Raw genomic sequence first — 14,269 nt, 5'->3', positions numbered from 1 at the left:
TAAAACCAAGGTATATATTTTCCTGGACCCCTCCTTGTGGGGTCCCTGCAGGCTGGCTGTGTCCCTTGGCCAAAGGCCAGAGCTCCTGTCAAGTAGTCTCTCTGCACAGACTTTTCTTTTTCTCATAACCACACCCTCCTCTTGCCCTTTAGTCCTACGTGTGGTAATGGGTCCTCACTGATGCAAACTAGAGAACTGCCCTATGTCTGTGGTTTCCCTACACTCTGAGCACCTGTCTTTAAATAGTTCTCTTATTAGAATTGCCTCATATCATCCAATTTGACCATGACATCTGTTTCCTGCTGAGGCCCTGACTGGTACACCTCATTCTCTACTCCAGCAAGGAAAAAGAGGTTACACCTCTCCACATCTTCAGTCATCATGTGCAGTACCGACACATACTTCAGCTCTGTGTTTTCGAGATTGCTGGGGAAGGTGCAGCAGGTCTGTGCCTCTTTTCCTTCTCATAAGCGTGGCAATAATCATGCTTTTCCTGCATATCTTGCCAGGAATGTTGTAAGAATTAAGTCACGTAATGGATGTAGATGTACTTAGAAAAGCCGAGTGCTAGACATAGACAAAGCACTGTTACCGTTATTGCCACTGCTATAGAGATAGGTCGACCCAAGTTCTAACTGTAGCCTACTGAAAGATGTTTGAACACTCTCTCTCTTTCTCTTTCTCTCTCTTTCTCTGAGTTTACGTGGTACTATCTAAACACACACATGTGTTTCAGTGACAACTGCAGATACCTCTAATTCCTGGCCACGTACTCCAATCAGCCATCATTTGGGTACAAGTCATACTTGTCCTTCACATCCTTTCCTCTATGGGTGGTTAGGTGACAGAAAGAGCATGAGCTTTGGAGCCTTCCAGATTTAGCTTCAGGTTTTGCTCTGTCACTTACTAGTTCTTGGTTAGCAAGGGAAATCACTTAGCGTCTCTTGAGTCTTAGTTTTTTGTCAATGAAATGACCATGATTGGAAAGACTGGATAAAATAATTTATATAAAGGGCCTGCACGGTTGCCCTTACCTTTTCCTTACCTAGCTCCAGGAAGAGATGTTGAGCAATGGTGCAGCTCACATTTCCTAGACGTGGAACAGGCAGGCCGTGGCTTATCTTACGCACAAGGGACAGAAAGTTAGAATGCCCAAAGGTGGACTTTGCACTGATGGTGGCAAAAGGCCTGGGAAATGACAGCAAGCTCAGGTCAGGGAGGGGACACTCTCTTTGATTGAAGCTTACTGGAAACCACACACTGTGGGTGGGACTAACCGGCCACAGAAACCCTTCCCAGAAGTAATCCATGTGATCTGAGGACATTTTACTGATGAGATTAAGATGCTAAGATGCCATCCTGAAGGAGCCGACCTAAAGCACAATTAATGCCTAACCAGCTATAAACTTGGAAATTGTAATATTCTATGGATGTCGATTGAAGTGGTGAGGGAAATAGTATTTATAGAACATCTACATTGGGCCTGGCAGCTTATACACATTATCACACGGAAGCCTCATATTAACCCCACGCAGTGGACATTAAAACCCTTATTCGACTGGTGGGGAACTTGACATTCCAATGGCACATAGCATGTAAGTAGCTCTGGATCAGCTTCTCACACTCACAGGAGGCTGAAGTATATAATATATATAGTGAGTATGAATCTAAGGCCACAAATTTAGGTACACAAGAAATGTATTAACTTTATTCTTACATAACTCAGCTAAATTTATATTCTGAGTCACCACGCGTCAGAATGGCAGAAACTTAATCTCTGCCAATTTGAAATCCTGCCTCTTCCCTTACATGGCGTTTTACCTGAGTTCTGACTTCATCTGCCTTCCTGAAATGTATTGGTTATATGTATTCTGTGGTTCCAAAGCATTGGTGGCAACAGTTAGGGTAGGAGGAAATCTGGTCTTCACTGAGGGGGTCAGGGAGGAATCTCTTCCTCCCTGATTGGTCCATGCAGGTTGTCATGGAGACATCTTTTGTTCTCATCTCCACAACCCTTCACATCTAGTCGGTTCCTCTCAATTATGCCTTTGCCTCCCTTGGATGTATGAGACCCATTCTGTTGCTGCTCCATCATGATGGTTTAGACTTTGAGGCTATCTGCCTACACAGATCACAGAGCTCTCTCTCCTCCGATAGTACGCTACCTCCCCAGGATTCTACGCAGTTTTATGGGCACAGGTCTCTTCCGCTATTGGATTCCATAATCCCATCTGGGGGTTTGGCCCTGGTTTATATCCTAGTGTTCCAGCTGGAGAGCAGCCCACAGACCCCCTATCTCAGGTCACAATGCTGTCAAACTCATCACTTCCCCTTTAATTCTTTTCTTTCACCAGATGTAGTGAATCCTTTTCTAGTGGTAAGAAAGGTGGTCAGGGAAGGCCTGCTCATACAGCTCTCAAAGCTTGCCATGATCAATTTTCTAAAACTTCTAAGGAGCTAGCTTTTGAAGCACAAAGCTAAAAGAGTTTCTATTTTTTTCCTGTTTTCTGCTGTCACGTACCTTCCCTGAGCCAATGAATATCTAATGGTTTAGCTGTCTTCTTCTTCTTCTTTTTTTTTTGGCCACTCTGCTTAGTTTGCGGGATCTTTGTTCCCTGACCAGGGATGAAACCGCGGCTCACGGCAGTGAAAGTGCTGAGTCTTTTTTTTTTTTTTTTTTTTTTTTTGCGGTACGCGGGCCTCTCACTGTTGTGGCCTCTCCCGTTGCGGAGCACAGGCTCCGGACGTGCAGGCTCAGCGGCCATGACTCACGGGCCCAGCCGCTCCGCGGCATGTGGGATCTTCGCGGACCGGGGCACGAACCCGTGTCCCCTGCATCAGCAGGCGGACTCTCAACCACTGCGCCACCAGGAAAGGGAAGCCCTGAGTCTTAACCACTGGACCGCTATCTTAATAGCTGTCCTAATAGGAGGAAATTCTAGGAAACAGATGAAAACTCTTTCAAAACTATTACCTTGTCTCTGTACAAATGACTTTATTTTTAAATTTATTTAATACAATTTAAATACAATTAAAAATATAACTGCAACGTGGATCAGAATCACACGTTAGTCCTCCCTCCCTCTGCTGATTGGGACATATTTTCTCTGTGGGCAAGACACATGGCAAGCCAAATGATCATTAGAAACTCTCTGTCAGAGCAATTAGAGACAAGTGGAAGATGTTGCCTCACTGTGATGGGCTGAAATGCCTTCCAGAACTCCTCGGGAAAGTGTCCCCCGAGTGGGGCTAAATTCTTGATTTCCAACTCACATTTTCCTTGCCTCCACCAAGCCCATCTCTCTTTCAGTTTTCCCATCACTCTTTCCTTACCTCTCGTGTTGGCCCTCAGATCTCTCCAGGCAGGGCACAGTGGAGCTGTTTGGGCCTTAATTTTCTGAAAGTTGTACATGTTCCATGCCTACTAATGAGAGACTGCAACCAAGGTAGCTTGGTTGAGCTCGAGTATGCCCCAAACACCTGAGCCTTGCAATTCTGGGCAACCTCATGCATTCCCGTTTTGTTTTGAAATGAAAATAGATGCACGTGATTAAAACACACACACATACTCACACACACGGAGAAAGAGAAAAGAGTATACAGCATAAAAGTCTACTCTTCACCTTTGATGTCCCCTCTCAACTTCAACTTAGTACTTCCAATCCCATTTCTCAGAAACAATCATTCTTTTTTGTTTGTTTTTGTTTTTAAAATATTTTATTGAAGTAGAGTTGATTTACAGTGTTATTCCAGTCTCTGCTGTACAGCAAAGTGACTCAGTTATACACATAGAGACATTCTTTTTTATATTCTTTTCCATTATGGTTTATCACAGGAGATTGAATATAGTTCCCTGTGCTATGCATTAGGACCTTGTTGTTTACCCATTCTAAATGTAATAGTTTGCATCAACCCCAAACTCCCAGTCCATCCCTCTCCCTCCTCCATTCCTTGGCAACCACAAGTCTGTTCTCTATGTCTAGGAGTCTGTTTCTGTTTTGTAGATAGGTTGATTTGTGCCATATTTTAGATTCCACATATAAGTGATATCATATGACATTTATCTTTCTCTTTCTGACTTACTTCACTTAGTATGATAATCTCTAGTTGTATCCATGTTGGTGTAAATGGCATTATTTCATTCTTATTTATGGCTGAGTAGTATTCCATTGTGTATATGTACCACATCATCTTTACCCATTCATCAGTCAATGGACATTTAAGTTGTTTCCATGTTTTGGCTACTGTGAACTGTGCTGCTATGAACATAGGGGTGCATGTATCTTTTTGAATTATAGTTTTGTCCAGGTATATTCCCAGGAGTGGGATTGCTAGATCATATGGTAATTCTATTTTTAGTTTTTTAAGAAACCTTCGTACTGTTTTCCATAGTGGCTGTACAAACTTACATCCCCACCAACAAGGTAGGAGGGTCCCCTTTTCTCCACATCCTCTCCAGCATTTGTTATTTGTAGACTTTTTAATAAGGCCATTCTGACCAGTGTGAGGTCATTGTAGTTTTGAGTTGCATTTCTCTAATAATTAGTGACATTGAGCACCTTTTCATGTGTCTACTGGCCATCTGTATGTCTTCTTTGGAGAAATGTCTATTAAGGTCTTCTGCTCATTTTTTGATTGGGTTATTTGTTTTTCTGCTGTTGAGTTGCTTTTATATTTTGGAGATTAATCCCTTGTCTGTTGCATCATTTGCAAATATTTTCTCCCATTCTGTAGGTTGTCTTTTCATTTTTTAAAATGGTTTCCTTTGCTGTGCAAAAGCTTGTAAGTTTGATTAGGTCTCATTTGTTTAGTTTTGTTTTTATTTCCGCTGCCTTGGGAGAGTGACCTTAGAAAACATTGGTACGATTTATGTCAGAGAATATTTTACCTATGCACAGAGGCAATCATTCTTACCAGTTTCTTGTGAGTCTTTCTAGAGACATTTATATCACACATACACTCTACAAATTGTAATATATACTGTCCATTGCTCTGCCCCTTGCCTTTTTCACTTCACAGTGTATCTACCCATTATGGTTATTTTTTCATTTTTGTAAATTTTCTTTTTTTAAAAAAAATTTTATTGGAGTATAGTTGCTTTACAATGTTGTGTTAGCTTCTACCGCATAGCAAAGTGAAGCAGCCATATGTATACATATATCCCCTCTTTTTTGTTTCCTTCCCATTTAGATCACCACAGAGCATTGAGTAGAGTTTCCTGTGCTATACAGTAGGTTCTCATTAGTTACCTTTTTTTTTTTTTTTTTTGCGGTACGCGGGCCTCTCACTGCTGTGGCCTCTCCTGCCGCAGAGCACAGGCTCCGGACGCGCAGGCCAAGCGGCCATGGCTCACGGGCCCAGCCGCTCCGCAGCATGTGGAATCTTCCCGGACCGGGGCACGAACCCGTGTTCCCTGCATAGGCAGGCGGACTCTCAACCACTGCGCCACCAGGGAAGCCCTCTAAAGTGTTTTCTTAATGATGAGCAGAGCATAAAGGCACTCATATCTCTTGAAAAGATAGAGACCTATATTTGTCCCATGTTTTTATTTCTGTACCTGTAATCTGTGACCAGGTATAGCACACCAAAATAACGTCTATTAATGTTCTATGACTACAAATTAGACTATCCCAAGTTCTGGAAATGGATGTTTAAGTGGCTTATACCTTATGTTTAAATTGTTTCTACTCTAATAATATGAATTGTTTGTAAACTCACACATCAGGATGTAAGCCCTTGTTAAAAAGAGACATTTATTTAAAAATTTATTTACTTATTTATTTTTGGCTCTGTTGGGTCAGACTTCCTCTAGTTGTGGTGAGCGGGGGCTACTCTTCATTATGGTGCATGGGCTTCTCATTGTGGTGGCTTCTCTTGAGCACGGGCTCTAGGCACACGGGCTTCAGTAGTTGTGGCATGAGGGCTCAGTAGTTGTGGTTCGTGGGCTCTACAGCACAGCCTCAGTAGTTGTGGTGCACGGACTTAGTTGCTCCACGGCGTGTGGGATCTTCCTGGAGCAGGGATCGAACCTGTGTCCCCTGCATTGGCAGGCGGATTCTTATCCACTGTGCCACTATGGAAGTCCCAAGAAACATTTCTTTTTAGGGAAATATCATGGACTACACTTTATGGCATAGAAAGAAGGAGATCTAATTGTCTGGAAATAACCTTCAAATACCTGATTTCTCATGCTAGAGATGCTGTGGGACAAGGGTGGTCCTTGGGAGAGGGTGGTCTGGAATGGTCGTCACACCTCCCTGCTGGCCAAGAGAACCCACTGCTGTGTGGGCCCTTGGCATCTCCCTAGCAGTTGGTGAAAAAGCCAGGCTTTAAGGATTTTGTGCTGCTTCTGAAAGTCTATGCAGATTTTGCATGAGAAAGCCTTATTCTTGAGAGCTTTATATTAAGATTTGATTTTATTATTACATCATCCTTCATGTCCTGCTCGATGCTCTATTTCACTCTACACTTGGCCTTTGGAGCCAGACAGACCTGGATTTGGATACCAGGTCTGTCACTGATAACTGTATAACTGTATAACCTTGGACATGTCACTCAACCTTTCTGAGGCTTGTTTTGAACATCCACGATGATGGAATTAATGATACTGACCTCATAGGAATTGTGTGAGCACTGAATGAGATAATGTACATACAATTATTAACAGATAGTACATACTCAACATTTGGTAGTTCTTCATTCAACACATATTCATTCAGAGCATAATATGTGTCAGAAATATAGTTCAGGAAGAAGCTGAACCTTGAAATATAAATAAGAATTAGTGGTGGATAGGAGGGCCCCGGGAGCAGGGGGAAAAGTATTCTTCCAAACAGAGGGAACAGTGTGTGCAAAATTACAGAACAAGAGTGAGTGTTGTGTTCTAGAAATGGAAAGAGGACTAGCATGCCTGAACCAAGAAATGCAGGACAGGAGATGGCCAGGGGTGAAGCTGGAGATCATCATACAGGGGATTATAGCTCAGGCTAAGATATTTCTATTGTATATTAAAAGCAGTAGCTAACCATTATTAAGCCTATTCTTCAAGGGGAGAAAGAGATCCAAAGAAGGTAAACATTTTCCTAGTACAAAATAGCTAGTGAGTGGCAGAGCACTAAAGGGTTTTAAGTAAAAAGTGACATGATCAGATTTTGCTTAGAAATATCATGAAAGCTGCAGAATGGAGCCTATGTGTGCAGGAGGGGTGTGGTGGTGGGTAGGAAGGCTGAGAGGCAAGGAGGCTATGGAGTAATTTCTGTGAAAGAAAATGAGATGAGACGCTAGGAATTAGAGGACCGGGAAGAGTCAAAGAGTGCCTTCCTCCCCGAGGAGATTGGTGATCCTGGATCCCTCCCTGGTGACACATCCATCAATGTCCCAGGCTTTAGAGACTTGCCTGTGGACTGATGGATTCAGAGCATGGGCAGGGAGTGAGAATGACAAGGTGAGGAGCGGGAAAGACAAAGCCATAGACACCCTGTGGCAGGTCGAGCAGGAGGTGGAGAAGAGGGGAAGGCAACGTCAAATCCCAAACATGTAACCATCTTCCCCAGCGAATGGGGGATGGGTAAGCTAATTCCAGGTGTCTGTGTACTTGTTTAACATAAAGTCATGGAAAAGGAAAGTCAACTCTGCTGTCCATACAGAGGCCAAGGAGAGACCATTTAGTCTAGCCTCTTTGAGTCAATGACTCGGGAGGTTGTATTTTTGTGTGTATTTGATCTTGGCCTTATATCATTGCTCTCAATTTTCTTATCTCCACGGTGTCTGTTGAGTGCCTGTGTGTGCCAGATATTGTACATGTGTCTATTCATTCTCACAACAACACTGTAAGGAAGACATGATCTCCATTTTACAGATAAGGAAAATGTTTGGAGAGATTAGATGGTTTTGATATGTATAATTATATAAGGAGAAGTTGTATTATTGATTTGGGTTTGGAGAAGACATTCCTAAGCAAAATTAAAGCCTACAAGCTTTTCGGAAAATAATTACAGATTACTCTCCATAAAAAAAGTCTAATTCCTGAAATTTGAGAGACACCGAAAGACAAATTAAAAGGCAAGTGACAGGCTGAGAGAAATCATCTGCTCATATATATCAAGCAACATATCAGTGTACAAAGAGCAGTCACAAATAAATAAGAAAAATTGCAAATAACTCAAGGGGAAAAATATGGGCAAAAAATATAAACAGTTCACAGAAACGGAGCTATAAATGGTCAAAAAAACATGAAAGATGTCCAACATAACTAGTAGTCAGGGAAAAAATCTTATTTTTAATATTAAAAAAGGTTGAAATGTTTTAAATTTAGATAATCACATTTTAATTTCCAAGAACAGCCAATAGGCAGCTTTTACACAGCCACCTATTCTGTTTCAATGGTTACAATCTTCTCTTAATTTCTCTTAAGATAATGATGATTTGCTTTTAAAATTGTCTTTCAAAAAAAAATCGTCTTCCATTTTCTGTATGAACTATTTTCTCAGAGGTTAATCCAGAGAAATGAAATAATATAACAAAATAGAACAATTTGGTTTTCTTCCAATGTTTGGCAGGTTTTCATTGTCTGTTTATAATGTTTGTAAAACAGATCTAGACTGGCTGATGTGTATTTGAAGATATTTACTCTCCTGGCAGTGAAGGCGGATTTCTATTCCTATTATAGGGACCAGCTATGGTGACTAGGGAGAAGGGTGGGCCAGGGGAACTGTCTTCTGCATGTGGGGTTCCTTGTCCTTCAAGCTACTTGTCGGATATTAGGGCTATGGACTGTCTTCTCTAATCCCAGTGCTCACAGTGAGAGTCTTACTCATCAAAACTCTGATTTTATTTGGCTATTTGCAAATGTTTTGTGGCTTTCCCAGGGGCTGAGGCCAAGTCAGTGGCTCTGGGACTTGAAAGCTGAGGTTGCAGGTGTTCCCCAGATCCTTCACTACATGCCAACCTCTCAGACTCAGTTTCCTACCAACCCCACCTACTTCTGATCAGGACTTATTCCCATCCTCTCGTGGAAAAATTTCCCTGAAAATCTCTTCTTTCACCTATATGGGATTTCTGGTTCCTTGGCTCCCTGAGTTTTCTCCTACCTGGATTAAATCTTCTAGAATTTCCATACTCTTCTGGTCTATTGGTGTCTTTCCTGTTATGGACTTATTTGTTTGGCTGTATTTCTTTCATCATTTCACTAGGACTTGGGGAGGGAAGAGGGGTAAATGTGTGAGTTTAGTCAGCCGTCTTAAACTGAGAGTCCAAGTAAGTATTTGGGTCAGTTTGTGATAAGTCCTTTGAATGAGAAATACAATATGGTGTGGAGGTGTACACCGGAGAGACCTAACCTAGTCTAGAGGGTTTAGGGAAAAGCCTTCCCTAGAGATACATTTTAAAAGGTAGACCTAAGGTTGAAGTTTGATTTTACTTAGAAGCAGAGAAATGTGCTAGATGGTCTTGAGAGATTTCCCTTGTATTTATGATTTGCCAAGTTTGTGTTCATAGTTGAGAATTTTTTTAAATGAAGTAAAAATGAAAGAAAATAATAAATTCCTTTTCAAAACAGGAAGACTCAAAAATCTGAAATTGCAATGGCCTGAGCTCAGCGTTTCAGCTGGCACCCCTGTCATCACCTCATCGGACTTGCTAACTTAGGCCTAAATGAGCTTCTCAGAAAGTCAGAGCTTTTACTGGAAACTGGAAGATTTATCAAGGGGTTCCCGTCTTGTGGAGAAGGAAAGCTCACCTTTTGCCTCAGCAATTATTTTCTCCTTTATTTAACTCTCTAGTTTTATGTGGGAAAAAAGCCATTAGAGGAACTGTTAATGAAAATTTTTTTTTAAATACCAAAAAAATTACAAAAACCAACTGATGTTTCCTTATGGAATTTAGAGTTACTAGAACTGATGTTGCCTTTTTAGTTATAATTGGTAATTATTTCACTACCATGATCATACCTTGACCTTCAGCATTAGGATCAAAGCTATTATTACCCATATAATACTGCTAATAGGATAAACTAATGGTTAAATTATAGCGGGACCAAGAAGGTATGCTTCCTGTCACATCAGTTAAGTTTGAGTTTTAGAAACTTGTACTTGAAAGACTTTCTCTGGTATTTAGAAACTTGAACAAATAATCTGAATCACTAAGGTAAGATTGTCAGAATAGTCATTTAATGATATCCCACTTACCTTGTGAAGAATCTCCGAGTATGAGCATAAAATGTCAGAAAACCTACTTGAAATGCATTGGAAGCATGGATTTGGTGATCCTGTGGATCAAATTCTACCTCCTGGGGGTGGGAGAGGGATAAATTAGGAGTTTGGGATTAACATATACACACTACTATGTGTAAAATAGATAACCAGCAAGGACCTACTGTATAGCACAGGGAACTATATTCAATATTTTGTAATAACCTATAAGGGAGAAGAATCTGAAAAAGAGTAGATACATATATGTATAACTGTCTCACTTTGCTGTACACCTGAAACTAACACAACATTGTAAATCAACTAGACTCCAATAAAAAATTCTACCTCCCTATGTACGTAGCAATATTCACCAAAATACTAAACTTATAGCCATTTATCATATGGTCAGCCGTGAATTGGATGCCGTTCAGCGTTTACCAGCACTTCAGCTGAAAAGTTTGTTATTTGAGACTAACAATCAAAGGAATGTATTTGCTTCTATTTCTCTGACTCTCTATGCTTGATCCCTGAGGAAACTTATATCCCCAGGGAGCAATATAACTAGAATACGTAATCTTAACTTCCCACAGAAATAGCTTTTTCAAGATATAATAATTTTCATGATATAATAATTTGGAGATATAATAATTTTCGAGATATAATACTCGGTCAACTTTTTATAGAAGTTTGCTATACGAAGAACTCTTTTCTTTAAATATTTATTTGGCTGCGTTGGGTTTTAGTTGCGGCACATGGACTTCTCTCTAGTTGTGGTTCACGGGGTCCAGAGTGCATGGGCTTAGTTGCCCCACGGCATGTGGGACCTTAGCTCCCCGACCAGGGATTGAACCCGCGTCCCCTGCATTGGAAAGTGGATTCTTAACCACTGGACCACCAGGGAAGTCCCACGAATAACTTTTTTTTAACAGGAGTCTAATGTTAAAATATAGTCCAATTTGTACCCTATTGTCCCTTATGAAAATGTGTTTTTGGTATTTAGTGAAAGGAAATTTCTCTAATAGACTTTTTTTGTATATGAAATTTTATTACTACCATGTTTGCATCATCAAAACTTATCATCTTGGTTTTTTCTTCTTGCCTTTGCATAAGGCCAAGAGAGAGACATTGGCTACTTTGACAAATTTAAAGTGGACTCCAGGAATGTCACCAACAGCGTGGCCTTTTGCAACCAAATCCAGCAACCAGAACTTCATCGTTTTCTGCAGTAAAGTTCAAGCAACCATCATTGGGTAAGAAAGCTGTGAGCTTCTTGCTCTTCTTGATCAGCTGGCCCCTGAAACACTTCCCAATGGCAGAATTTACCTGTTTGGCTTCAACTCTGACATTTTCTAGCAAAATTCCCTTTGCATGTGAAGTGCCTCCTAAGGGGCTGACCTTCAGGGCTGTCCCCAAATGGGCTTTCTTGTACCACTTATCATGCCACTTCTGGTCCTGACGGTGGCTGCAGAGCTTCCTGGCAATATGATCTTGACACTTGCCCATCCCATTGGTGCTGCTGGCCCGAGGGAAAGATCTAACAGGCTTTTTTTTTCCCAATTGTGGTAAAATACACTTAACTTAAAACTTACCATCTTAACCATCTTAAAGTGTAAAGTTCAGTAATGTTAAGTATATTCACATTGACACTCAATCAATCTCCAGAACCTTTCATCCTACAAAACTGGAACTCTATACACATTGTGATGGTTAATTTCGTGTGTGTGTGTGTGTGTGTGTGTGTGTGTGTGTGTGTGGTACGCGGGCCTCTCACTGCTGTGGCCTCTCCCGTTGCGGAGCACAGGCTCCGGACGCGCAGGCTCAGCAGCCACGGCTCACGGGCCCAGCCGCTCCGCGGCATGTGGGATCTTCCCAGACCGGGGCACGAACCCGCGTCTCCTGCATCGGCAGGCGGACTCTCGACCACTGCGCCACCAGGGGAGCCCGTGATGGTTAACTTTATGTGTCAGTTTGACCAGGCACGTTGTGATGGTTAATTTTATATGTCAACTTGACCAGGCACAGTGCCCAGCTATTTGGTCAAACATTCCGGATGTTTCTTTGAGGGTGTTTTTGGATGAAATTTACATTTAAATTGGTAGACTTTGACGAAGCAGATTGCTCTCCATAATGTGGGTGGACCTCAACCAATCAGCTGAAGGCCTGAATGGAACAAAAGATTGACCTCCCCCAAGAAAGAGGGAATGCTATCAGCAGACAGCCTTCAGATGTAAACTGCAGCATTGGCTTTTACCTGGGTCTCCAGTCTGATGGCCTACCCTGCAGGTTTTGGACTTGCCAGCCTCCATAATTTCATGAGCCAATTCCTTCATATAGATTTCTCTCTATATAAGCATCACTTTGGTTCTGTTTCTCTGGAGAACACTAATTAATATGCCCATTAAACAACAACTACCTCTTTCTGCCTTTTCTCAGCTCCTGGCAACCACCATTCTACTTTCTGTTACTGTGAATGTGACTACTCTAGGTACATTATATAGGTGGAATCATACAGTATTTATCTTTTTGTGACTGGGTTATTTCACTTAGCATTATGTCCTCAAAGTTCATCCATGTTGTAGCATGTGCCAGAGTTTCCTTCCTTTTTAATGCTGAGTAATATTCCATTGTGTATATACCACATTTTGTTTATCCATTCATTTGTCAAATGGACACTTCGGCTGCTTCCATCTTTTGGCTATGGTGAATTACACTGCTACGAACACGGATGTACAACTATTGGTTTGAGACGTTGCTTTCAATTCTTCTGGATATGTATATTCAGAAGTAGAATTTGTGGATCATATGATAGTTCTATTTTTAATTTTTTGAGGAACCATCCTACTGTTTCCATAGTGGCTGCATCATTTTACGTTCCCACCAACAGTGCACAAGGATTCCAATTTCTCCACCTCCTTGACAACCACTTGTTATTGCCAGCAATAATAATCCTGCAGGAACCCAAAATAATCCTCAAGAGGGGTCATTTTTGTTATGGGATAGTATTTTGTATGTGTGTGGCAGGGGGAATGCTGATATAAACTTGATTTTAGAAACTATGATGTTAAGACTTGATCCATACACAATTTAGGCAGAATCTACATAATATGAAAGCAATTATTTAGAAGCGAAAAACGCTGTCAAAAAGTTACTTTGCCCTGTAGCACTAAAGGACTGCAGTGGCAGGTTTTGTTGTTTAGAATTTGCATTCAAGCAGCCTTATTCAAGAGTTTTCTCCAAAAAATGTACATAGATCATGATAAATGTCACCAAGTCATTTTGAGTGGTAAGCATTTTTAAATTCGGGGGAGTTTCTAATGTAAAGCAGAAGGTACAAACTGGCCGGCCGCAGGCCAGATCAGGCCTGCAGACTTATTTGACTTGGCCTGCACATTTCTTGGCCCACACAATGTTTTCAGAAATTTTGAATTAGTTGACAACTTTTTAAATGGAGAGATTTCAGGCAAAAAAAATTCTTGATTTCTAGCTTTTCGGGAAAAACTAGCTGACCTGGCGAGACTGGGCCTTCATTCCCACATGGCAACAGTTGCCTGGGGCTGAGTAGCAACTGCCCTTTCCTCCCGAGCTTGTGCCCTCCAGTTCCCCATGGTCCCCACCCGCCTCGAGACAGGAGAGCTTGTGGACACCCAGGCAGCAGACTTCTCGCTTTCTTCAGGAACCACTCATAACTTCCTGCGATGTCCAGTGGGTTGTGAGGCCCGTGGTAGGCACTTAGTAGCTGCTGAATTGTTTACTGAATCTGATTCTTCACGTGCTAAAATTGTTTAGGATCCTTTGCTTTCTCTCTTGGTGGAAAAAGAGATGGTAAGACAATGGCTTTAAATAAATGGAATACAAAAGAAAAAGGATTTAGACAATGCAGATACAGAGAAACACCTGAAAAGAAAATAATCATGTGAATGTAATTTTTTATTAAGCAATTTAGCCTTGAACTCTTTTTCCCATGAAGGAAACAGCACCCAGGAAATGTTTCAGGCTAAGCCCTCTGTTTAATGTAAGAGAGAAAAAAGGGGCAAAAGGTTAGTCAGCTGCCTTACAGTGGCAGGATTCTTGAGTTAACATAA

The 14,269-nt window shown here is 41.4% G+C and overlaps 2 protein-coding genes across 3 annotated transcripts in view; one reads left to right on the top strand and one right to left on the bottom strand.

Moving 5' to 3' along the window:
• The window catches only part of SMAD1 (SMAD family member 1), a 262,695-nt gene that overhangs the window by 14,280 nt on the left and 234,146 nt on the right, over positions 1-14,269 (top strand). For both annotated transcript variants that reach the window (XM_079920869.1, XM_079920868.1), the window contains exon 2: positions 11,298-11,437. The gene's annotated coding sequence lies outside the window, so the exon portion shown is untranslated. The remainder of the gene's footprint in view (positions 1-11,297; positions 11,438-14,269) is intronic.
• On the bottom strand, positions 11,352-11,690 carry LOC307185540 (small ribosomal subunit protein uS12-like; the record flags this gene model as incomplete). The annotated part of the gene is made up of 1 exon (XM_079919842.1): positions 11,352-11,690. One exon carries the CDS (start codon positions 11,688-11,690, stop codon positions 11,352-11,354), a length of 339 nt encoding a protein of 112 aa, XP_079775968.1.

The sequence above is a fragment of the Stenella coeruleoalba genome, assembly GCF_951394435.1.
Source record: "Stenella coeruleoalba genome assembly, chromosome: 4".
In the NCBI taxonomy this organism is placed as follows: Eukaryota; Metazoa; Chordata; class Mammalia; order Artiodactyla; family Delphinidae; genus Stenella; species Stenella coeruleoalba.
The sequence above is the reverse complement of the archived record's forward strand: the minus strand, read 5'-3'. Positions and strand labels throughout refer to the sequence as shown.